The sequence below is a fragment of the Musa acuminata genome, chromosome BXJ3-1 (assembly GCF_036884655.1).
Source record: "Musa acuminata AAA Group cultivar baxijiao chromosome BXJ3-1, Cavendish_Baxijiao_AAA, whole genome shotgun sequence".
Taxonomy (NCBI): Eukaryota; Viridiplantae; Streptophyta; class Magnoliopsida; order Zingiberales; family Musaceae; genus Musa; species Musa acuminata.
Genome location: NC_088349.1, coordinates 7245660 through 7270275, shown reverse-complemented (window position 1 = coordinate 7270275; position 24616 = coordinate 7245660). Strand labels below are relative to the sequence as shown.

The 24616-nt window shown below is 37.2% G+C and overlaps 1 protein-coding gene across 2 annotated transcripts in view; it reads left to right on the top strand.

The window, feature by feature from the left end:
- Window positions 1–1440: 1440 nt before the first annotated feature.
- The window catches only part of LOC103982909 (uncharacterized), a 30090-nt gene continuing 6914 nt past the window's right edge, over window positions 1441–24616 (top strand). For both annotated transcript variants that reach the window (XR_671533.3, XM_009399996.3), the window contains exons 1-8: window positions 1441–2041; window positions 2830–3556; window positions 4308–10267; window positions 15107–16611; window positions 16771–17034; window positions 18579–18796; window positions 19822–20093; window positions 21512–24527. Coding sequence is in view for 1 of the 2 variants with exons in the window: in XM_009399996.3 (XP_009398271.2) it covers window positions 1695–2041; window positions 2830–3556; window positions 4308–10267; window positions 15107–16611; window positions 16771–17034; window positions 18579–18796; window positions 19822–20093; window positions 21512–24527 (12309 nt within the window). In the remaining variant the exon portion in view is untranslated. The remainder of the gene's footprint in view (window positions 2042–2829; window positions 3557–4307; window positions 10268–15106; window positions 16612–16770; window positions 17035–18578; window positions 18797–19821; window positions 20094–21511; window positions 24528–24616) is intronic.

The following is a 24616-nucleotide window of genomic DNA, read 5'->3' as shown; positions in this document are numbered from 1 at the left end:
GTTTTGCACCAAAGGTTTCTTAGCGATGGGTGAAGATGTACTACACTAAACTCATTCTTCTTCGTGTTTTATTGTATTTGATTGATTGGATAGACTCGTCTTTATAGAAAAAAAAAAACTTAACATTTATCCACCAACAAAGATAATTTACAATTTCAATATATTAATCATGGAGTTATCTTCAATTGATGTGTAAATGTCATGTTAAGCTAATTGCTTTCAGTGTCATAATCCGCGTAAACACATCATGCGATTTAAAGCCCTACACATTGTGATTCGACTACAGTCATCCACAGTAATGGAGGAATGAGAAAAAGTATGGATGTTTGTAAAGTAAGAAAGAAGTAATAGAAGATAAGATTTTTCCAACTATACAACGAAATCTCTCTATTTTGTTGAGAAAAATCTTTCTTCTTGTATAAATAGGAGAGGGATATATTAATGTATCTAAACTTCTTTATTTCTTCAATAAAGTTTCTTCAATAATTATTTTTATTTATTATTATTATTATTATTATTATCGTGGTATCAGAGTAGTAAGAAAAGCGAAGCTTACGTTCGATCAAATTTCTAAGAAGCTTCACGGTCAATGAAGCTTCTTTACTTTTTCAATGAAGCTTGTTATCTTCTATTCTTTCTATCAAGAAGAGAAAGGAACGAGTGAAGAGACACAAATGAAATATCATGATAAGTGTTGAAGTGTCAATTAAAGTATCAATTATGTGGTGGTGTGTAACATCAATCATGATAAACAGAGGTCGTGGTGGTAGGAAATCATAGGCTTGTAACATTGATCGAGTGAGAAATAAGATATAGGGTTTTCTATTGTTCTTTTATACGATGAACCATACTAAGTAGAGTGGGTATGTGTATCGATAATTGATATCCAAATGAACTCATATAGAAAATTAAAATAGGTATCTTTATTGATTAAAAAATAAAAAATAGACAAGTAGGTATAAAAAATAATATAAAATATATTAAAATAATAATAATAAAGAAAAACCAGTTCAACCTATCGACATGTCGGGAATCGGGTCGATCCACCATAAAGGAAAACTGTTATGTCATACGAGTTTTGCCATAGATAATATATGCTATGTTATGTATACAACCTTCTTCTAACCATCAGCATATATATCTCTCTCCATAGATATCAGTATAAACTAAATTATCCTACCAAAATTTGAAGGTATGAATTAATATCAGTGTGCTCTAATGAAATAAAATAATTGTTATTTATTCCAAATCAATTAATGGACCGTCCAGATCGTATCTGAGTTATTTTATGGGTTTTTTTGGATGCCAAAAGCAAAATATTTCTCCCTTATTATTTCGCTCGTCGCCGACGCAGACGTCGCATGCACACGTACCCGCATCTCCACCCCCGTCGGCCCCACCGCCAACGACATCGTAAATAGCTCAGGCCGCTCTCTTTGCATTGGTCCCGCCTCCTCCTTCGTCTTCTTCTTCTTCTTCTACTTCTTCTTCTACCCCAAGGAAAGGCCGAAAGAAATCGCTCGCCCACCTCGACGACGTCCCTTCGATCCGTCGTCGTCGTCGTCCTCCTCCTCCTCCTCCCTGTTGTAGGGTTTCTTCTTCCCGCGATGCCGGCTCGCTCCTCCTCCTCCTTCTGTCGATCCTAAACGAAACCCTAACGTCTTCTCCCTTCTCGATCGGGGGAGAGGGGACGGATGGAGCCCTCCGTCCATCCCGACCTCCACCTGCTCGAGGATTTCGGGCAGCGGGTCGACCTCACCAGGCGCATCCGCGAGATCTTGATCAACTACCCCGAGGGTACTACCGTGCTGAAGGAGCTCATCCAGAACGCGGACGACGCTGGGGCCACCAGGATCTGCTTCTGCCTCGACCGCCGATCCCACGGCGCCGAGTCCCTCCTCTCCCCCAATCTTGCGCAGTGGCAGGGGCCCGCGCTCCTTGCCTACAACGACGCCGTCTTCACGGAGGATGACTTCATCTCCATCTCCAGGATCGGCGACAGCAAGAAGCAATCTCAGACCTGGAAGACCGGCCGCTTTGGGCGAGTCATCCACTTCTTTGTTTTCTTTTTATAGTCCAGTTATTATATTGTAGGGATTGTGAGTTCCTTGGAAGTTTCTTTTGGACCTCACTGATGAATCACATCTTTTACAGGATGTTATCATCTTTCTTGAATTTTGATTATACACGTCTTTAAAATCATAATTTGATGAGGATTTGCAACCAAATGATAAAAAAAAAAAAAAATGCAGCTTGACGTTCAATAGATATCTGGTAGAGGCATACGAAACCAGAAGTGCACTGCAGTGGTAGTTAATAGTTTTATAAGTTTTAACTATGGAAAGTTGTGGGTAATGTGTTTGGATATTGCCTGGACTACGATTATTGGAGACAAGCACCACTTGAATAAACTAGAATGGAGGAGATCTTCTAACCTTCTAAAATGATTATGAAGGTGCATCTAATCCATCAATTTCATTGCTGAAGTGGTAGCCTGATAATATGCAAAACATTGGCAATTAGAGGTTGCTGCGAATTCTCTCTTATAGGTGGAGCAAACATTAGCAATTTCCTACATCTGTAGCTTTTTCGGTTCCTTTCCTCTTGATTTTATTAGCAAAATCCATATTTCTTATGCTTTTAATATCATCTGATCAGGCAATGCTACCTAATTTCCTTGTAGTCATTGCTAATTTTAAATGGAGTCTTTATTACATTACATATGAAGGAAAGTACTTATAGTTGATGCATTTATAAGTAAATCCCTGTCCTCGCTGATTTGGGGCTCTAGCTACCATGTTCTGAATCTTTTTGTGTTGTTTAATTTAGGGTGGGTTTTAACTCGGTGTACCATCTGACTGACTTGCCATCTTTCGTGAGTGACAAATATGTTGTCTTATTTGATCCACAAGGTGAATATCTTCCGAATGTTTCAGCAGCAAATCCTGGAAAGCGTCTTGATTATGTTAGTACTTCAGCCATATCACTGTATAAAGATCAGTTTTTGCCCTATTGTGCATTTGGATGTGACATGAAAAAGCCTTTTCCTGGAACTCTATTTCGCTTCCCTTTGAGGAATGCAGACCAGGTAGCTTCTAGTAGGCTCTCTCGGCAAACATACTTGGAAGATGATATTTCTGTCATGTTCTTGCAACTTTACAAGGAAGCTGTTTTCTCTCTTCTTTTTCTCAAAAACATCATTGCAATTGAAATGTACGAATGGGAAGCCGGTCTAGATGAACCACGAAAATTGCACTCTTGCTCTCTCAGTTCACCAGATGAAACTATATCTTGGCATCGCAAGGCGCTTGTTAGATTTTCCAGATGTGCTGATTCTTCTAATATGCAGATAGATTCATTTTCATTGGATTTTCTTAGTGAGTCATTTTCTGGTACATATTCAGAAAAGAAGAGTGCTACCTTTTTCATCGTACAGGCAATGGCATCACCATCAAGCAGAATCGGAACTTTTGCAACTGCTGCTGCGAAAGAATATGATCTGCACCTGTTGCCTTGGGCGTCTGTTGCAGCTTGTATATCTGATGACTCGCCTGAGGTAGGTTGTATGCTCTTCTAAATATCTTCTCTGTCACAAAAGTACTATAGGAATTTTTTTCTGATGCTATGTGGTCTTATTAGTTGGGGATCTTATGTTCACAAGATTTGTACCATCATAAATGTGTACTTGAGTAAATAAGATATCATTAGTTCTGAGAGGGTTTTCGGTTTCATATTCTCAGTGGTAGTAAGCAGCTTTTCTTGGTTTAAGTGGTTTCAAACTTATGGTTTTCTCTGCATAAAAGCTGTCCCTAACATCATTAGTCTACATCATAAGACTGTACCTACCTGCTTACTGCAAGAAATTTTCTGCCGTGGAATCTGTCTGTGAAACTATATTTTTGGTCAGGATCTCGTGTTGTTGAGTTGAATGACCATAACTATAAGTTACTGCATAATCTGCATTGTTAGCTGGTACTTACATTGCTTGAGTATACAAGCATGTTCATTGGAATTTATGGTAATGTTTACTTTATACCATGGTTCAGAATACCTCTCTGACCTGGTGTTTAATAATTGGTGTGTGGTATACCACCTTTTAAACTATTTTTAGAGTGATACTGTGTGGTACAGGTCAGTGTACCGCTGAGTTTCTCAGTGTCATGTCAATCCGGCGGGTTGTCAAGACTGATATCAGGCCGGTATTTAAAACTTTGTTTTATATTTAAAACCTTGCTTTATATGTTAAGAATTCCCAATATGAGTTAATAGATCACATATCTTACTTTGTTCTGAATCGTAATTTACAGAATAGTCTTCTTAGACAAGGACAAGCATTTTGTTCTCTTCCACTGCCAGTGTCTACGGGATTGTCTGTGCAAGTGAATGGTTTCTTTGAAGTTTCTTCAAATCGACGCAGCATATGGTATGGATCAGACATGGATAAGGGTGGAAAACTTCGCTCTGATTGGAACAGATTTTTATTAGAAGATGTGGTGGCCCCTGTTTTTAATGAGTTACTGCTTTGTTTGCGGAAGCTTGTTGGTCCAACTAAAGTATATTTTTCTTTGTGGCCATCTGGTTCATATGAGGAGCCTTGGAATATTTTAGTTGAACATATCTACAAAATTCTTTGTTCGTCTCCAGTGTTTTATTCAGAATTTGAAGGAGGAAGGTGGATATCATTGGGTGAAGCATTTGCTCATGATGAAAAGTTCTTTAAGAGTAAAGAGCTTGGCGAGGCTCTTGTCTTGTTGGGTATGCCTGTTGTCCATCTTCCTGATGTACTAGTGCATAAATTGTTTCAGTTTTACCACAGTTTTCAGGACAGAATTGTGAGTCCTGTGACAGTAAGGCATTTTCTTAAGAAATGTGTAACATTGGCTATGTTAAGCAGAACTTATAGGTTAATTTTATTAGAGTACTGTATTAGTGATTTAGATGATGCTGATGTTGGTAAATATGCAAATGGTCTTGCATTGCTGCCCTTGGCAAATGGAGAATTTGGAGTTATCCATGAGGCCTCCAAAGGGGCTTCATATTTTGTTTGCAACGATTTGGAGTACAAGGTGTTGACCTTAGCTCCAGATAAAATAATTGATAAAAGCATTGCTCCTGACTTATATAGAAGACTTTCCAAAATTGCTAATAGTTCTAAGACAAATATTAGGTTTCTTGATGACCAGAGTCTCTTGGAGTTCTTTCCAAGGTTATTCCCTGCAGGTTGGAAATACAAAAACAGAGTTTCGTGGAATCCAGAGTTGGGTACTACATTTCCTACAGAAGATTGGTTTGTACTTTTCTGGCAGTACCTGCGAGATCAACCTTATAGCTTGTCTTTATTAAGTGAGTGGCCCATATTGCCATCTACTTCAGGATACCTCTATCGTGCTTTGAAATTCTCTAAGCTGGTGAATGCAGAGTTGTTATCTGATAGAATGAAAGAGCTCCTTGCCAAGATTGGTTGTAAGTTATTGGATACCAAGTATGGCATTGAGCATCAAGAATTATCTCTTTACGTTAATGATGGTAGTGCTGCTGGTATTCTGAATTCAATTTTTGAAGTACTTTCTTCGAACAATTACCAATTGCAGATGCTTTTTGAAGGCTTTTCTTTTCATGAGAAAAATGAACTCTGCCAGTTTCTTCTTGACCCTAAATGGTACTATGCAGGTTCTCTGTCTGACCTACACATAAAGAATTGCAAAAAGTTGCCTATTTTTCAAGTTTATTCCAGAGATCAGACCACCATACAATTTTCTGATTTAGAGAGTTCGAAAAAGTACTTACCACCCAAGGGCATTCCTAAGTGCTTATTGGATGGCGAGTTCATTTTCTGTATCTCTGAATATGATGAAGATATTTTATTGAGATTTTATGGTATTGAGCAGATGAAGAAGACAGTATACTACAAGCAGAATGTTTTTAACAGAATCGACGAATTACAACCAGATGTTCGTGATATGGTCATGCTATCAGTTCTGCAGGATCTGCCTCAGTTATGCTTAGAAGATTCATTGTTTAGGGAGTCATTGAAGAAGCTTAAATTTGTAGTTACCATCAATGGGAGCTTAAAGAGTCCACAATCCCTTTATGATCCTCGAGTGGGGGAACTGTTTGCACTTCTGGAAGAATCTGATTGCTTTCCTTGTGGCCCATATAGTGAATCAAGTGTTCTGGACATGTTGCTTCTTTTGGGGCTTAGAACATCTGTATCTACTGATGCAATTTTACAGAGTGCTCATCAAATTGAATCCCTGATGCACAAGGATCAACCAAGGGCTCACATGCGGGGTAAAGTGCTGCTTTCGTACCTCGAGGTCCATGCAGCAAAATGGTTGTATAATGTACCAAATCACAATTTTAGAAAGGTAAATATGGTGTTCTCGAAAGTTTCTTTGGCTCTCAGGCATCATGATGTGACTTTGGAAGATGATCTTGAAAAATTTTGGAATGACATGAGAATGATATGTTGGTGTCCTGTCCTTATCACGGCACCCCATCCATCTCTACCATGGCCTTCTGTCACATCTATGGTTGCCCCCCCAAAGGTAGTCAGATTGCAGGGAGATATGTGGCTGGCATCTGCTAGCACACGCATATTAGATGGTGAATGTTCGTCTTCTGCCTTGTCATCTAACTTAGGTTGGTCTTCGCCACCTAGTGGTAGCGTAATTGCTGCTCAATTGCTCGAGCTTGGAAAAAATAATGAAATTGTGACAGATCAACTGCTTCGACAAGAATTGGCACTAACAATGCCAAAGATATATTCTTTGTTGACAAATTTAATTGGTTCAGATGAGATTGATATTGTTAAAGCTATTTTGGAGGGTTGTCAGTGGATCTGGGTAGGGGATGGTTTTGCAACTGCAGATGAAGTAGTTCTTGATGGCCACCTTCATTTAGCTCCTTATATACGTGTTATTCCTGTTGATCTAGCAGTTTTTAGAGAATTGTTTTTGGATCTTGGTGTCAAGGAGCTTTTGAAGCCGGTAGATTATGCTAATATTCTCTTCCGAATGGCTGCAAGGAAGAAGTGCTCTCCACTGGATGGACAAGAACTCAGAACAGCGGTGTTGCTTGTCCAACATTTGGTTGAAGTTCAATCTCAGGATTTGAAGGTTCAAGTTTATTTGCCAGATGCTTCATGTAGGCTACTTCCTTCAACTGATCTAGTTTTTAATGATGCTCCATGGTTGCTTGTTTCCAGTGAGAGTTCATTTGGAGATACATCTACTTTAGCTTTTGATGCAAAAAGAGAAGTATATAACTTTGTCCATGGTAACATCTCGAATGACCTCGCAGAAAAGCTTGGTGTTCGTTCTCTTCGTAGATTGTTGCTTGCTGAGAGTTCTGATTCCATGAATTTAAGTTTATCTGGGGTTGCTGAGGCCTTTGGACAGCATGAAGCCTTAACAACAAGGCTTAAACACATTGTTGAAATGTATGCAGATGGACCAGGGATTCTTTTTGAACTTGTGCAAAATGCTGAAGACGCACATGCTTCTGAGGTATTTTTTCTTTTGGATAAGACTCAGTATGGGACTTCATCCATTCTTTCTCCTGAAATGGCTGAATGGCAGGGTCCTGCACTTTACTGTTTTAACAACTCTGTTTTCAGCTCAAAAGACCTTTATGCAATCTCACGCATTGGTCAAGATAGCAAACTCGAAAAGCCATTTGCTATTGGAAGATTTGGCCTTGGCTTTAATTGTGTGTATCACTTTACCGATATCCCTAGTTTTGTTTCTGGGGAGAATATTGTAATTTTTGATCCTCATGCCAGTTATCTGCCTGGAATTTCTCCTTCTCACCCAGGTCTCCGGATAAGATATATGGGAAGGAGGATATTAGAACAGTTTCCTGATCAATTCAGTCCATTTTTGCACTTCGGTTGTAATTTGCAGGAACCATTTCCAGGTACACTTTTTCGGTTTCCTCTAAGAAGTGAAAGTGCTGCTTCTAGAAGCCAAATAAAGAAAGAAAAATATGCACCTGAGGATGTTGAGAAACTGTTCCTGTCCTTTTCTGAAACTGTATCTCAAGCATTGGTTTTTCTTCGCAACATTGAAAAGATCACCATATTCGTGAAGGATGGAACTGATCAACAGATGCAATTAATCTACAGTGTTACTAGACACAAAGTTAGTGGGCTTGTAAAACAACCACATCAACTTCATTCCATGCTAAATTTCATTCATGGAGATCTCAGAAGTGGAATGGATATGGATCAATTCTTGAAAAAACTAAGCAAGACAGAAGATAAAGATTTGCCATGGTACTGTCAAAAAATTGCAGTTGTGGAACAAAATTCTGTGGGTCATGTATTGCATTTTTGGTTCATCAGTGAGACTATAGGTGGTGGACGTGCTAGGAAGAAATGTTTATCTCTGGATAGTAGATCTCATAAGTTGATCCCCTGGGCTTCTGTTGCTGCCTATATGTGCTCCATTGACTTAAAGGATGTAAAGGAACTAAATAAGGTTCTAAATCAGCCTGTTTCTGGAGTAATACAAGATAGGAAAAAGTTTGAGGGCCGAGCATTCTGCTTTCTGCCTCTACCTGTTACTACTGGTCTCCCAGTGCATGTGAATGCATATTTTGAACTATCTTCAAACCGAAGGGATATATGGTTTGGCAATGACATGGCTGGAGGTGGAAAAGCACGATCTGAGTGGAATATATGTCTCCTCGAAGATGTTATTGCTCCTTCTCTCGGTCGCTTGCTTGATGTCCTTGCACAAGAGATTGGTCCGTGTGATCTCTTCTTTACACATTGGCCCACTGCTGTAGGGGTTGAACCATGGTCTTCAGTGGTGCGAAAAGTATATGCATCTATTGCTGATCTTGGACTAACTGTCCTCTACACAAAGGCTAGAGGAGGACAATGGATCTCAGCAAAACAAGCTATTTTTCCTGATTTTGATTTTCCAAAGGCAGTCGAACTTGCAGAAGCATTATCTGAAGCCGGTTTGCCTATTATATCGTTCTCCAAGTCAATTGTGGAGAACTTTGTGGAGGTATGCCCCTCATTGCATTTTTTGAATCCTCACTTACTGAGAACCTTACTGATTCGACGGAAGCGTGGCTTTAAAAACAAAGAGACAGTGATCATGACTCTAGAATATTGCTTAAGCGACATGACAGGATCTACATTCTATAATAAGTTGCTGGGATTGCCCTTGGTTCCTTTAGCAAATGGATCATTCACAACAATTAACAGGCGTGGGGAGGGTGAAAGGATATTTATCACTTACCAACATGAATATGATCTTCTTAAAGATTCAATTCCACATCTTCTTGTGGACTGCACAATTCCGGATGAAGCTTTTAAAACGTTATACAGTATGGCAAATTCTGGGCAATCAAACATCCATATCTTGACATGCTTTTCCCTCGTTGAACTATTTCCTAGGATCCTGCCCACTGAATGGCAACTTTCCAAGCAGGTTTCTTGGACTCCAGGCTTTCAAGGTCAGCCAAGTCTACAGTGGATGGGGTTGCTATGGAGTTATTTGAGGGAATCCTGCTCAGATCTTTCGATATTTGCCAAGTGGCCTATATTACCAGTTGGAAATGGATGTCTCTTGCAACTTATTGAGAATTCAAATGTTATTAAAGATAAAGGGTGGAGTGAGAACATGTATTCCTTGTTGCAGAAACTAGGATGTTCCTTTTTGAGATCTGATCTGCCAATAGATCATCCACAGTTAAAGAACTATGTTCAGGATGCAACAGCAAATGGTATTCTCAATGCTTTGCAGGCAATTTCTTGCCAGCGGCAGAATTTGAGTGATTTGTTTGACAGTGCTTCAGTGGGAGAGAAGCATGAATTTCGAAGTTTTATCTTCCAATCTAAGTGGTTTTCTGGCAACCACCTATGTACTAGGAACATTGACACCATAAAGCTTCTCCCTGTATTTGAGTGCTACAGGAGTAGAGAACTTACCAGTTTGGTTAGTCCTGTCAAATGGTTGAAACCCGAAGGTGTACATGAGGACCTTTTGGATGCAAATTTCATCAGAACTGAATCTGAGAAAGAGAGGAGCATTTTAAGAAGCTATCTACGCATTAGGGAACCTACCAAGTTTGAATTTTACAAGGATCATGTGCTCAACCGTATACCTGACTTCCTTTCTCAGCCAAGTATTCTTTCTTCAATTCTTCTTGATGTGAAACTTTTGGTAGAAGAAGACATTACCATAAAAGCTGCACTATCTGACATTCCATTTGTTTTAGCTGCCGATGGGTCCTGGCAACATCCTTCCAGGTACCTTATGTTTTCTGATAATGATGCTCACACTGGATGATTATTGATCTCTGATTTAACATTTAATTATTTTTTCCATTTGCAACATCTTCTAAGTAGGTGCTTACTTGTAAATATATATCATATTCTCTGATACCATGTATTGCTCCATTCTTAATAAAAATGTAGTGTTATGGTTTTACAATAAACTCCCATATAATGTACAAGTTTTACATGTGTAGGACAGTAATGTGGCTAACAAAACACATAGGGAGTAGTAACTCTATCCATATTTTCCTTTATGCCATGCTTGTCTGTGCATGTTTTGGAGTAAGAAGATATTTTCACTTATTCCAAACCAATCTTGTGTGGGTAGATGAAATAAATTGCACTTATTAAAGCTTGTGATTATCACTGATTGACAGACGTATGTTCAAATAAAAGTTCATGTGGTTTCACAATATACAAGAACAATTCGTACCCTTATTGGCAATCAAATCCTTTCTAATCCTACTAACTACTGGTCATTTTTTTCCACACTGTTACCCTTTTCATTCTTTTACAACTGCTTGATTTCATGACTCATCTTCACTACTACTAACTGTAAGTCATCATGACCAATTATAGGCTCATTTGTTTTATCAGCAATTTCTTGTATAATTTTCTATTTTATTTTTACTACAGTTTACAGTTAAATTAATTTAAGAAGTCTTTGTAGAAATTCAAGTTTGTTTTTAGTTTATATTTATCTGTTCTTTTATTTTCTCTCTCCTAAATGAGAGAGTATTTAAAGAAACCTAAAACTGTCCCTTGGTTTAAAAACTTTAAATTATTATAACACCAAACATATCATTTATTTACCGTCAGTCTCTACAATATGGCTTTCCTACCATAATTACCTTGTCCGTTAGACTGTCGTTTTTAATCTTTCCTTGTTTATTATTTCATTTTGCTATTATATCTGATTCAGAGGCTTCCACACTTTATATGCTATAAAAGTGTGGTCTCCTTTTTTTCTCCTACTCTTAGGAAAAACAATTACTAATGTGGAATAATCACAATGAGACCCTTTTTAGTTTATTAAACTAGGACAACTTAGTCTTGCTTTTTAGTTTGGTATTTTGTGTCAGTCTGAGAATCATGGTTCCCTTTAATTTTTCAATTTACAGTGAAATTTGTTAATCAAATTACAAATATGGGAAACCTGTAGGTTGGCCTATGGTTTGTGGTCAAAATATATTCTGAGACCTAAACTTCTGGGTTCCATCTAAAAATAAGACAAATAGATTGGCCAAGAGCTAGTCCATCTCTGCTCCAGCTAGGAGCCTGGAGCTTTGGTTTGACAAGAGAAGACTTCACAATTATATGTGGAAAGGTAATGTATTAACAGGATTATAATGATTCAACTTGGAGGTAAAGGAAGCCATATTTGAGATCAAGGAGGAGAATGTCAATGTACCTGAAGCTGGTCATGTTTAGCTTTATGATGTTATTCACATGCATCTGAGTCCAAGTTAAAAGCATAGTTACCAGAACCAAACCAAAAAGGATATGGTCAAGCCTTGGGTCACTGAATCCCTGTTGATTGGTTAATTGGTTTGATTCAATGTTTAATTAAAAATATTTTAAAGTATATAAATAAATTAAGATTATATATTAAAAATTTATAAAATATAAAAATAAAATAATAAAATCTTAAACAAATGAAAACAAAATTTTAGTCATATAGAATACGATAAAAATGATAAGATCAACCAACATTATAAACATAAACTCATACCCAGATTAATAACACGTGACAATTTCTAGAAAGTAATTACATTAATCAAATTCAAGACTATACTGGTCCCTGGTCGGACCAGTATGTACTAGATCTGTATTGGTCCCTACCAGATTCGTATGTACCAGTGTTTAAAAGAGGAAGAAAAAGGAGAAGAGGAACAAATGGGGAGGAAGGAGGAGAAGGAAGAAGAGGCAATGGAGGAAGAGAAGGAAGAAGGAAGAAGAGGAAGCGATGAAGTATACCTGCAGTCAGTAGCACACTTTGGTGGGCGAGATAGGCGATGTTGAATGGTAATGGTGGGGAGATATGTGGTGTTAGACGATAGCAGCGATTCTGCTCTCCATCTGCACTAAGAAGAGGGCTTGCATTCTCCATCCCTAATTGATGAAGAATTTTTTAAACTTTTTTTAACAGTTGTATACCGTTTGTTTCGTACAGGTAGCATCGAACATAGTTGTCATGACTTAAATAGCAGATGCATATGAATTTATTAAATATTAAATATCTTTTAATTATTATAATGTCATTCATTAGTTCTACACCAAGGAGCCTATTTAGTATCATGTCATGAATTTTCAAATTCATTTTTTATTTGTTACAATGTTTGGTTCATTTTCCTCATGTTCAGTTTGGTGACTAGAGGGAGAATAGGTGGTCAGAGGAAGAGAGGGCGATCAAAAGAGCGAAGTGATTGCATGAGAGAGGCCACTTTCTTTTTCACATTAACCCAAATTTCAAAATTGATGCAACTATCCTCTTAAACAAATAATAAAAAATATCTATGTTAAGGGTATTTATGTAATTATGGCCATATCTACAAAAACGGATTGAGTTTATTCAACCCAGTTGGTTCAGATGGGTCATCCAAAAACTGATTAAGTCAATCTGTTCATTCCGATTTCTTAACATAACTGATTTAATAAGTGAATCAGAGCGGTCAATCATCTGTTCTCGGCTTGGTCAATGGTCCATTCTCAGTTTTCCAGTCCAACGACCCCCTTCGGTCCAGATAAAACAATGGTCAAATATCAATTCTTTCCTTTAGGAATTTTGGTGCTATCTTCTTCCTTTTTTTAGAATGAAATGAGAAGCTGGATTTGTTAAATTTAGGACAGTTACTATCCTAGGTTTGAATCTATCTCAGGTTCAGAATAGATCAAATTTTGTTTGATACTTTTTTCCCATTGAAGTGTTAAGAGCTTAAGATAGCCCAAGGTCCAAGAATTTTGACGTGATAGATAGAATTCTGACATACCTTGTAAGCAGTTTTCTTAGAAATTGAATTGAAAGATCAAGCACTTGTTGTCCTCACCTGCTGGCCTGCTCTTTCTGTTGGGCTTTTGTTTCCTTTTATTTTCTCTTTCTTCACATCTTACTGACTTTTTAATCATCTATCAGTCTACCTTTCTTCATCTCCTCTTCATTTAAATATTTTTGCTGGAATTATCTCTGCAATTAAAACCAGCCATCTGATGAAATCATATAAAATTTGTTGACTTGGTATAATGCCTCTGCAACAGTAATCAGGCTGCAGTGTAATACAAGGTTTCTACATGAATTCAGGCATTACTTTGCTGTCTATTCTAGTGAGATCTACTTTATTTTCTAGTGGACATTACAAAAGCCCTACTTTCTATTCTAGTGAGATCTTCTTTGACTACAGGGTCTGCTTTGATTTTTATGATCACCTGATGGGTTTCAGCAGCAGAATCATTTTCTTGCTAATTGAATCAGTATGGAAGGTACCCTAGGTATGCTGTTTTTACTGACCGAAAAAGGGGAAAACAGAAACCAAGCTGAAAAAATAGGAATATTGCCTTCCTCAAGTATTCATTCTTCCTTCCCAGGCTCTAAGTTCTTCCTTTTATTCTCCCTTTTCTCCTTTTCCTTCTCTTTTTTAGTTGCAGCTGCCAAGGAGGGTAATCTTTTGAAAGTTGTTAATTGAGTTTGATTGATTATAACTTATATGGTTCTGAAATGGCAGTTATTGCTTTATTATTGAACCTGTTTTGAGGTTGTAAAATTTGAACATTCTTTTATGGTGACTACAACCAATTAATTATATAGGACTTCTGACTGGAATTTGTAAAAAAAATGGTCAAAATCATTCAAAATTTGACCGGTTAAGCAGTACCATTGCAAACTGTCCCAGTTTGATTAAACTCAAGTTGCTTTTACCAGCATATCTGAGTCAAGCTTTGAGAAATCTAGGTCCAAACCCAATCTTACATTACATGGTGGTGTTTAGTTCATTGTTGATACTGGAATTGATATTAAAATTGAAAATCTAGTGGATTGGAATCAAGTTGAATCGGATTTGGGATGACCAAGTCCTTTTACATGTTTGGTTTATGGATCTCAGAATAAAAATCAACATTAATATAAATTATAATAACTAATTTAATTTCACATATATATTGTATAATTTTTAAATTTTAATTATGATTTTTTATATTATATATAGTATATATATTTTAATATTACTTTTAATCTATATTTTCATATATGTTTATAGTTTTATGTTTTATTGTTTAGTTTTTGTACTATGTTACATTTGTATTTAATTTTTTTTTTAATTTTTGGGTTTTTTAAATTTATTTTTTATTAATTATAAGTATTTATATCATGTTACATAATTTTTTTACTTCTATATTTTGGTCATATCATTTTAACTTTACATTAATTAAAATATATATTATTTTTATTTTGGAAAGAAGCAAGTGATAGAAAGGTTATTAATGTGAAACTGTGACTTGGAATTTATTCCTAAGGGGAGGTGGAAATCAAATTAACATTGAAAATGTCAGTTTTAGTTTCAAAGGTAATTTGGATCTTCTTTGGAATGAGAATGATATTGCTGTAAGTAAAACATTTACATTGAATATAAATGATTCTCATCCTCATCCCCTTTCCAGTTTCTTCATTACCAAATGGATCCTGAAGTCTTATTCTTAAAAAAATTCTTCATCTAAGTTGCATGCATGATACCTTCTGTTACATGTTTTCAACAAGCATGCATTCTTATCAAGGATTAATATTATTTCTTTTAACTATCTGAACTAACTTTTTTTCTCCAGGCTTTATGATCCTCGTGTTCCTGGCTTGCAGAATATGCTTCATAAAGAAGTGTTCTTTCCTTGTGACAAGCTTATCAAAGCTGAAATGCTTGATTCTCTTGTAAGCCTTGGCCTAAAAAGATCTATGAGTTTTACAAGTTTAATTGATGGTGCTAGGACAGTTTCAATTTTGCATGACTCGGGCAATGGCGATGCACTTGCTTACGGTAGAAGGCTTCTTGAATTCTTAAACTTTCTTGGGTTTCAGCTCTCACAGTCTAGCGTCAATGAAAAAGGTGATAGATGTGATTCCTTGATACTGTCCAAGAGTGATAGTTTTGCTTTTGGAGATTCACAAGTGGAAGCCCCTTTAGATGGACTCTGCAGATCTAATCAGGGTGAATTTGACATTTTTTCCAACTTTGTTCATGATCAATCAGAAGATGAATTCTGGACAGAGTTGGCAACCATTGCTTGGTGTCCTGTTTATGTTGCGCCACCAGTTAATGGACTTCCATGGTTCATTTCAGAAAATTGTGTGGCATCTCCAAATGCTACAAGGCCAAAATCTCAGATGTGGATTGTGTCATCCAAAATGCGAATTCTTGATGGTGATTGCTGCTCATTGTGCCTTCAGCAGAAACTTGGTTGGAAGGATAAACCAAATATAGAAGTCTTGTGTTCTCAACTAATTGAGCTCTCAAGGTCCTATGATAAACTAAAAACACAGTCAGAGGAGGAACCATCTGTCGATACAGTCTTGACAAGAGAAATCCCCTCAATCTATTTGTACTTACAGGAATTTGTTGGCACTGATAGATTCAAAGTTCTTAAAGAATATCTTGATGGTGTTCCTTGGGTGTTCATAGGTGACAATTTTGTGTTTCCCAGGTTGCTCGCATTTGACTCACCCGTGAAGTACCATCCATATCTTTATGTTGTTCCCTCTGAGTTATCAGAATTTAGAGTTTTGCTTTCTGAATTAGGTGTCAAATTAACCTTTGAAGCTATTGATTATGTGCATGTATTGCAATGCTTAAATCGTGATGTTAGTGAAGAACCATTATCAGCTGAGCAGTTGAGTTTTGTTCGTCGTGTCTTGGAAGCTTTTGCTGACTGTTATATTGAGAAGCGAATACCTGATGCATTACTAAATTCACTTCTGATTCCTGATTCTTCAGGCATTCTGATGCCTACCTTGAGTCTTGTCTACAATGATGCGCCATGGATGAAGAACAATTCTCCTGGTGAGAAGCATCTTGTTCACCCAAGCATTAACGACGAACTGGCTAGAACTCTAGGGGTACAATCACTTCGTAGCTTGTCATTAGTTGATGAGGAGATGATGAGGGACTTGCCTTGTATGGATTATGCTACAATATGTGAGCTGCTTGCCTTGTATGGAGACAGTGAGTTTCTGCTGTTTGACCTTGTAGAGTTGGCTGACAAGTGCAAGGCAAAGAAAGTGCACCTGATATATGATAAACGAGAACATCCTCGACAATCATTGCTCCAACAGAATCTAGGTTAGTATGGTCTCTTTATGGCTGTTTGAGGTCATCTGGACTTGGGGTTTCATATTGCAATGATCATAAAACAGCTTTTTTAGATGGCAGCCTTTAAACTAGGTACATCATGATTTCTACTTATAATTGATTTTGATCTTTATTTTTGTTGTTTTACAGGTGACTTTCAGTCTGCTTCTTTAACAATTGTGTTGGAAGGAGCAACTTTGAGCATGGACGAAATATGTAATCTTCACCTGTCTCCTCCATGGAAGGTTCAAGGCAGTGCTCTTCACTATGGGTTAGGCTTGATAAGTGGTTACTTCATCTGTGACCTCATGACCATTGTTTCCTCTGGTTACTTTTACATTTTCGATCCTCTTGGCTTGGCTCTTGCTGCACATTCAAATGGTGGCCCCTCTGCAAGATTGTTCTCCCTGATAGGTCTGGTGTTGCTTATTCTATTTACTATACAAATTCGTTGTCTCACATGTTTGACATGTTCATTAGTGCAATTCTTCAGATGATGTTTTATTACAGTTGTCATGGGCCTCATGGCTAGAAAAGATGATGCATACCTACTGGTTAACTTATTTTAGATCAATCCCACGGTTAATTTAGAAATTTATGGACTTTTTCATGTTTAGGTTGCTGACTTCAAATTATCACAAATTTAGAAAATTGATGATCTAAATCATTAGCTGTGTTGATTCTGGTGGTACATCGAACTGTAAACCTAAAATTTTTATATCTTCATGTCTTTTACTATCTAAATATGTTGACTGGTACCTGTGTCATGTTCATGGAACACTATTTCTCTAGATTTGAAATCACAGGATGATTATATTACTTGGCTGGTATACATTTTCTGTAAATCTTTGATAAATCTGTAATCAAGTTTGTCCGGAGTAATAGATGAAGTCATTATTACTACATTACGATAGTCCATGATGCTGTCTTTCTTTGATTTGAGCCTGATTACTGCAAAATCAGATCTAAATTTTTATGTTTTTCAGTAGGTCCAATTGTATTTGCGTCATGGGCTTATAAAGTTTAGTTGAGTGTGAATATTGATCGAATTCCATCATGCAAGCAGTTGTTCTGTCATCCATGCAAGGTTCGTCATACCATAGTGTACCACCCGGTATGGGGGGTATGTACTGGTCCACTAGGGGACCGATATGAGTGGTATATACTGTTCTATTAGTACACCCTGTCGTACCATATGTCGATATGTCAGTATAGATCGATACATTCCATACCGATGGTTAGTCGGTACACCGGTATGGACCGATAAGGCAAACCATGGTTCCATAGATTAATTATCACGTTTGATCATGTTACCTCTGCATTATTTACGTACATGTCCTTTTACTACTATTGAGTGTAATGCTTCTGTCCCGTCAAAAAGTCAACTTAGCAAGCACACATTTTGTGAGAAGCATATTATTGTTTTCTATAAATTTTGTTGGATCAAGTAAAATTATTTTATTTGTTAGACAAGATCTTGGAAGGTTTGACACTCTGGTACATCTTAATTGCTGCTGCTATCCTTTTGCTAGATGTTTCTTGTTCTTGTGAAAATTCAATCTTTTATTGATGCCAAAGTTTCCTCTATAAGGTTGGTAGTAGAGTTCCCTAAAATAACTTCGGGAGTAGTATCATGTTCACATTCTTAATTGGTGTTGTTGTGATGTTGGCTCTATTTTATTTTCTGTCAGTGTATTCAGTTTAACCAACATATAGGTTCTTTATCTGTCCATATTGTTCGTGTTCTTTTAGAGGTTATGCCATCTAAATATATCCAAAACAAAAAGGTTAGCATGCATTAAGATAATAAAGAACAAGAAACATTTGTGACCATTTAGTGCCTATTTTAGTGTTTCCAAAGTTAAATGAAGCTTGCTCAGGATATCAGATCCTTCTGTTTCATATGCTCTTTACTAACTCATCGTCTATATTTCTTGTGTGGCTTATTTATTTTACAGATACTGACTTGGCTAAGAGATTCAACGATCAATTCAGTCCAATGCTAATTAATAAGGAGACTTCAGTGTCCTCATCTAATTCCATGGTTATACGCATGCCTTTATCTTCAAAATGCAGGAAAGAAGAAGAATCTGATTGTTTAAGAGTGAAGCATATTTTTGACCGATTTATGCATCATGCTTCATCATCACTTCTATTCTTAAAGTCAGTTCTGCAGGTAATAAATATCCAAGATAAACATTTTTTTTGATTCTGTATATTGATTCCTTCATTTTGACCTCCTTGACTGTCTTATTGTTGTCATTTGATTCTACAGTTTATACTCAAAAGTCAAAAGGTTGTACATAGTTTTGCAGCTTTTGCTTGCTAGCATGTTAGCACATATGTCCAGTTACTTATTTCTTAACCTGGATTTTCTTTTTATAATCTTTGTAATCGCTCTAAAAAAATTCTATGGCGTTCTTTTTAAAAACATTGTGCTGATGATTGATCTGCATCTATAAAAATAGCCACAAATGTAGAGTTAGAATTATTTGACTACTTTGCTTAATCTCCAATTAGTTGTTGCAGGTGGGACTTGAGAACTGAAGCAGTTCTCTTCTTTTTGTCATTATTTGTGATCGTCACCATCAATTGTTTTGTTACAACATAATATTATGTCAATGTGCCAAATAAAATGAAATGAATTTTGAAAAAATATCTAATATTACCTTTTTCTTTTACTTGTTTGTGTTTTAACAAATTGGCATAGTAAGCTGCAGTTGCATAATCAGAAATTGAGGTTGGGTTTATCTTTTCTAAATGTAGTTTTCTGAATTTTGCAATCCAGACTTTGACAAGTTAGTTTACTAGCATGACAAGATACAGCTGAGGATTGAAATTTAGCTTTTGACATAAGTCAGCTGATGCATTTTCTTATATGTTGTTAATTGATATACTACTTGACAAAATGTATCTCCTTTGTTAGTTTTTCACTTCCATATAGTTGATAATGTCTTTTTTTGGGGTCAAAGCATTCTTAGTTTCATTTCTGGAAGGAACTCCAAAATCCTTAGTTCTCTTTATTTGATATGTCGTGCTAGTAAAATCTGACATGTGGAGACTACTTGTTTTCTTTCTTTCCCCGAATAATACATTTATTTAAATAAGAAGGCACTATTTGGGTTTTTTTCGTTCATTTACTACAAATTGCAGCTTTCTTTCATATTTGGCATATACCACTAAATTCTTCTTCGATTTCAGGTGTCTTTATCAACGTGGGATGAGGGAAGTTTGCACCCATCATTAAATTACTCCATATCAGTGGACCCATCATTTGCAATTTCAAGGAACCCATTTTCAGAAAAAAAATGGAGAAAGTTTCATATATCAAGATTGTTTAGTGGTTCCGGTGCAGCCACAAAGATAAATGTGATAGATGTTCAGGTGATTAATGGTGGGAGTATATCTGTTGATAAATGGCTTGTAGTACTTTCTTTGGGATCTGGACAAACTCGAAACATGGCCCTTGATAGGTATGCTTTTCAAAATGAATTTTTAAGATGTGATTTAATTAAAAATATCATGGATCTGAGGACTTTATTTAGGTTACACAAGGATATTGGTTAATAAGCAAATAATCAAATGATATAGGAGATAAACTTGTATCATTTGGTTCTTATCCTAAATAGTTGAGGGGTTGATATCATGGTTCGTCATACCGTACCGTACCGGCGTTTCGATTCGGACTCAGTACCGGTATGGTACGGTATACCGCTCGGTACACTCAGGTGTACCGAGCACTGTACACTGCTACAGTGATACTGTACACTGCCACAGTACTCGGTACGGTACGGGGCGGTCCGCGTAACGCTGGCCTGTCGGACCGGTATGTACCGCCCGTACTGGGTGGTACAGTCCGGTACGACAAACCTTGGTTGATATTATGCCTTTGCTACATGGATCACCGTTTCAAGTACCAATCCCATTTCAGTGATTGGGTTGGACTGTCCTGGTGTTTTGGAGAGGAAGACAAAAGAAGAAGAGGAAGGGGCGGTGGAGGAAGAGGGGGAAGAAGGGGAGGCGATGGAGGTAGAGGAGGAAGAAGAAGAAGAGGAAGCGGTGGAGGTGGAGGATGAAGAAGAAAGAAGAGGAAGAGGAGTTTTTTTTTTCAATTACTGAATTGGCCTGGGCCCAATGCTGTTTTAGGTTTCTTTCATTTTTTTCCCTCAGTTGGATTGAACAGCCGAAAATGGAGGTGGGCTGTATATCGGTCCACACTCGGAATAGTGTGTACCACTTATTTCGTATCGTTTTGGGTGGTACGACAATTATTGCTCTGAAAGACGTAAATTTTTTGTTCATAACTTCATCAGTTGGATATTTCAGGCCAATGCATAAGAAATGCACTTGTGATGACTGTAGATTAACCTATCTGCATTATGAAGTCTTTGTGCTTCACCTGGTTTTTTTTTCCATTTTGAATTGTGATAACTATCTGGTAGTATTGGACTGGTGAATTTTAGTTATTTTATAAATAATAATTGATATGGCTCTTATCTTTGACATGATATCCTAGTCAATATTTGTTGCATCTTTCACTGTTCAAAGGAAAAAAATACTTAAATGGTTCATCATATCATGAGAAAATAATAAAGAACTGACCTCTTTTTGAAGGCCTGCTTTTGTTTCATCATATGTTAAAAAGTTGTATTCAAAATCCAATAAAGATGTGTGAAGCATGTGACACATCTTAATGTTGATAAGAGACATAACATGTAGCCAAAATAATCGACAAACATATATCTGTCAGTTGTTGAAGTTGTGATATCCTTTATATATACATAAACCTATGGCAAGACCAAGTGAAATGTGTCTTGGAGAATGATTACTTGTAACTTTAGGATTGCTACTTTCTCATTGCATTCAATTGAATAATTAAGCTTCTTTTCAGGAGGTATCTTGCTTATGATTTAACACCCATTGCTGGAGTTGCAGCTCAGATATCTAAGAATAGTCATCCTATAAATGCTCATACATCCAGCTGTGTATTGTCTCCTCTTCCCCTGTCTGGAGCCTTAAGTATGCCTGTCACTGCTCTTGGATGTTTTCTTGTATGCCATGATGGTGGGCGGTATCTTTTTAGCCGTCCTCATGAAACAACTTTTCCAGAGCTACAACTTGAAACTAGAAATCATATAATTGAAGCTTGGAACAGAGAATTGATGTTGTGTGTTCGTGATGCATATGTTGAATTGATTTTGGAATTTCAAAGGCTTAGGAAGGAACCCATCAGTTCTACGATTGAGCCAAATTTGGCACGTTCCGTGTGCTCTATTTTGCAGGCTTATGGTGATAAAATTTACTCTTTCTGGCCAAGGTCTAAACAACAATTTGTCATCTCTAGTGAGCTTGATGTTGCTGCCAGTGGTTCAAGTTCATCTAAAAAAATTGAAGCAGATTGGCAGTCATTAATTGAGCAAGTGATAAGACCTTTCTATACGCGCCTTGTTGACCTTCCTGTCTGGCAACTTTATGGTGGAAATGCTGTCAAAGCTGATGAAGGCATGTTTTTATCTCAATCAGGAAATGGAGATGACAGCAACTTGCCACCAACCAATGTTTGCAGTTTCATAAAAGAACATTATCCTGTGTTTTCTGTACCATGGGAATTGGTCAGGGAAATTCAGGCTGTTGGAATTAAGACGAAAGAAATTAAGCCTAAGATGGTTCGCGACCTCCTCAAATCCTCCTCATCTGTTTTAGTTAGATCTATTGAGACCTATATAGATGTCTTGGAATATTGCTTCTCTGACATTCAGCTGCAGCAGTCATTCGGTCTGTTAAGAACTGATGGATCTGGGGAAGGGAGTAGTTTGCAGATTGAAAGCATCATACCTTCAAACACAAATGTACTCAGATCTCATCAAAATGCTGCCCAGAACTCCAGTAATTCAGGTGGTGATGCACTTGAAATTGTTACATATTTTGGCAAGGCTTTATATGATTTTGGTCGTGGTGTTGTTGAGGATATTGGCAGGACAGGTAATACTCTGTCCTACATACCTGCTACTGCAGGTACTGGTCCATATGGTGATCGGTTAGTGCCATCTGTAGTTGCTGAACTCAAAGGCATACCGTTTCCAACTGCAACAAAGCACCTTGTGAGGCTCGGAGTGACTGAGCTTTGGATTGGGAGCAAGGAGCAGCAATCTTTTATGCATCCTTTGACAGATGGCTTTGTCCATCCACTATGTCTAGAAAAGCATATTTTGACTGCCCTCCTTTCTGACAAAAACATCCAAAGGTATTTAAAATTGAGAGGTTTCTCTGCTCACTTATTGTCAAGCAATTTGAAGTTTCTTTTTAATGAGCAATGGGTGAGTCAGGTAATGAGCAGTAATAGGGCTCCATGGGTTTCATGGAACACCAATACTGACCCACCAGGTGATGGACCCACTCGTGAATGGATCCAACTTTTCTGGAAAACCTTTACAGCCTTAAAGGGTGAGCTATCACTTGTAGCTGATTGGCCTTTAATTGCTGCCTTTCTGAATGGGCCAGTTTTGTGTCGTGTTAAAGAGCTTCACCTAGTATTTGTACCACCAATTTCAGACTTAAATCTTGTGAATGGAACTTCAGGAACCAATAGTGAAGAGGTTGGATTACTGGATTCTTCTGTGGATAATATTCCAAACCTTGAACTAAACAAGTTGTATTATTCTGCTTTTGAATTAACAAAGTCAAAATATCCATGGTTGTTTTGTCTTCTTAATCAATTTAATGTACCTGTATATGATGTCTCCTTCCTGGAGTATGGGGTACCCAATAATATTCTCCCAGCACATTCCGAAACTCTTTGTCAGGTAGTTGTATCAAAATTACTTGCTGCCAAAGTTGCTGGCTATTTTTCTGTGCCAGTTGATTTATCAAATGAAGACTGTGACAAACTATTTGCCCTATTTGCTTTGGATGTTAAGTCATTCAATGGGTGTCCATATAAAAGAGAAGAGCTAGATTTGTTGAGAGAACTTCCCATATTTAGAACTGTTCTTGGTACGTATACAAGGTTATTCAGCCCTGATCAATGTATTCTTTCTCCGTCTACATTCTTTCGTCCTAGAGATGAGCGGTGTCTTTCTAATACCATGGATGCAAATGCTTTATTCCATGCTCTTGGAATAAATGAGCTAAGAGATCAGGATGTTTTAGTGAGATTTGCCTTGCCTGATTTTGAGAGGAAAACTTCAGGAGAACAGGAAGATATTTTGTTGTACATCTACTTGAACTGGAAAGACCTACAATTAGATTCTACTGTAGTGAACTCCTTGAAAGAGACTAGCTTTGTACGTAATGCAAATGAACTTTGTTCAGAGCTATTCAAACCACGGGACCTGCTTGATCCTCATGATTGTTTGCTGACATCAATCTTCTCTGGGGAACACAACAAGTTTCCTGGGGAGAGGTTCATTACAGATGGTTGGCTACAGATTTTAAAGAAAACAGGGCTTCGAACATTTTTGCAAGCTGACACCATAATTGAATGTGCAAGGAAAATAGAGAAGCTAGGAAATGAACGTATTGGTGACAGGCAGGATGCAGATGATTTTGAGGCAGATTTCTCAGGTAACCAAAATGATGTTTCTTTTGAAGTATGGAATTTAGCTGTCTCTTTGGTAGAAACAATACTTGCAAACTTTGCCTCTCTGTATGACAACTCTTTCTGTGAGAATCTTGGGAAGATTTCATTTATACCTGCTGAGAAAGGTTTCCCTAGTATTAGTGGTAAGAAGGGTGGGAAGAGGGTACTTACTTCATATAGTGATGCTGTCTTGTTAAAAGATTGGCCATTGGCTTGGACCATTGCTCCAATTCTTGTCAAGCAAAATGTTGTTCCTCCTGAATATTCCTGTGGAGCATTTCGCTTGAGAAGTCCTCCGCTTTTTTCTACAGTCTTGAAGCATTTGCAGGTGAATGAACACATCGTTAGGTGACAAAATGAAATTTTATGTTTACATTTACATGTTTACAGTTTTTGACTTCTGAGAAAAATGGTCTT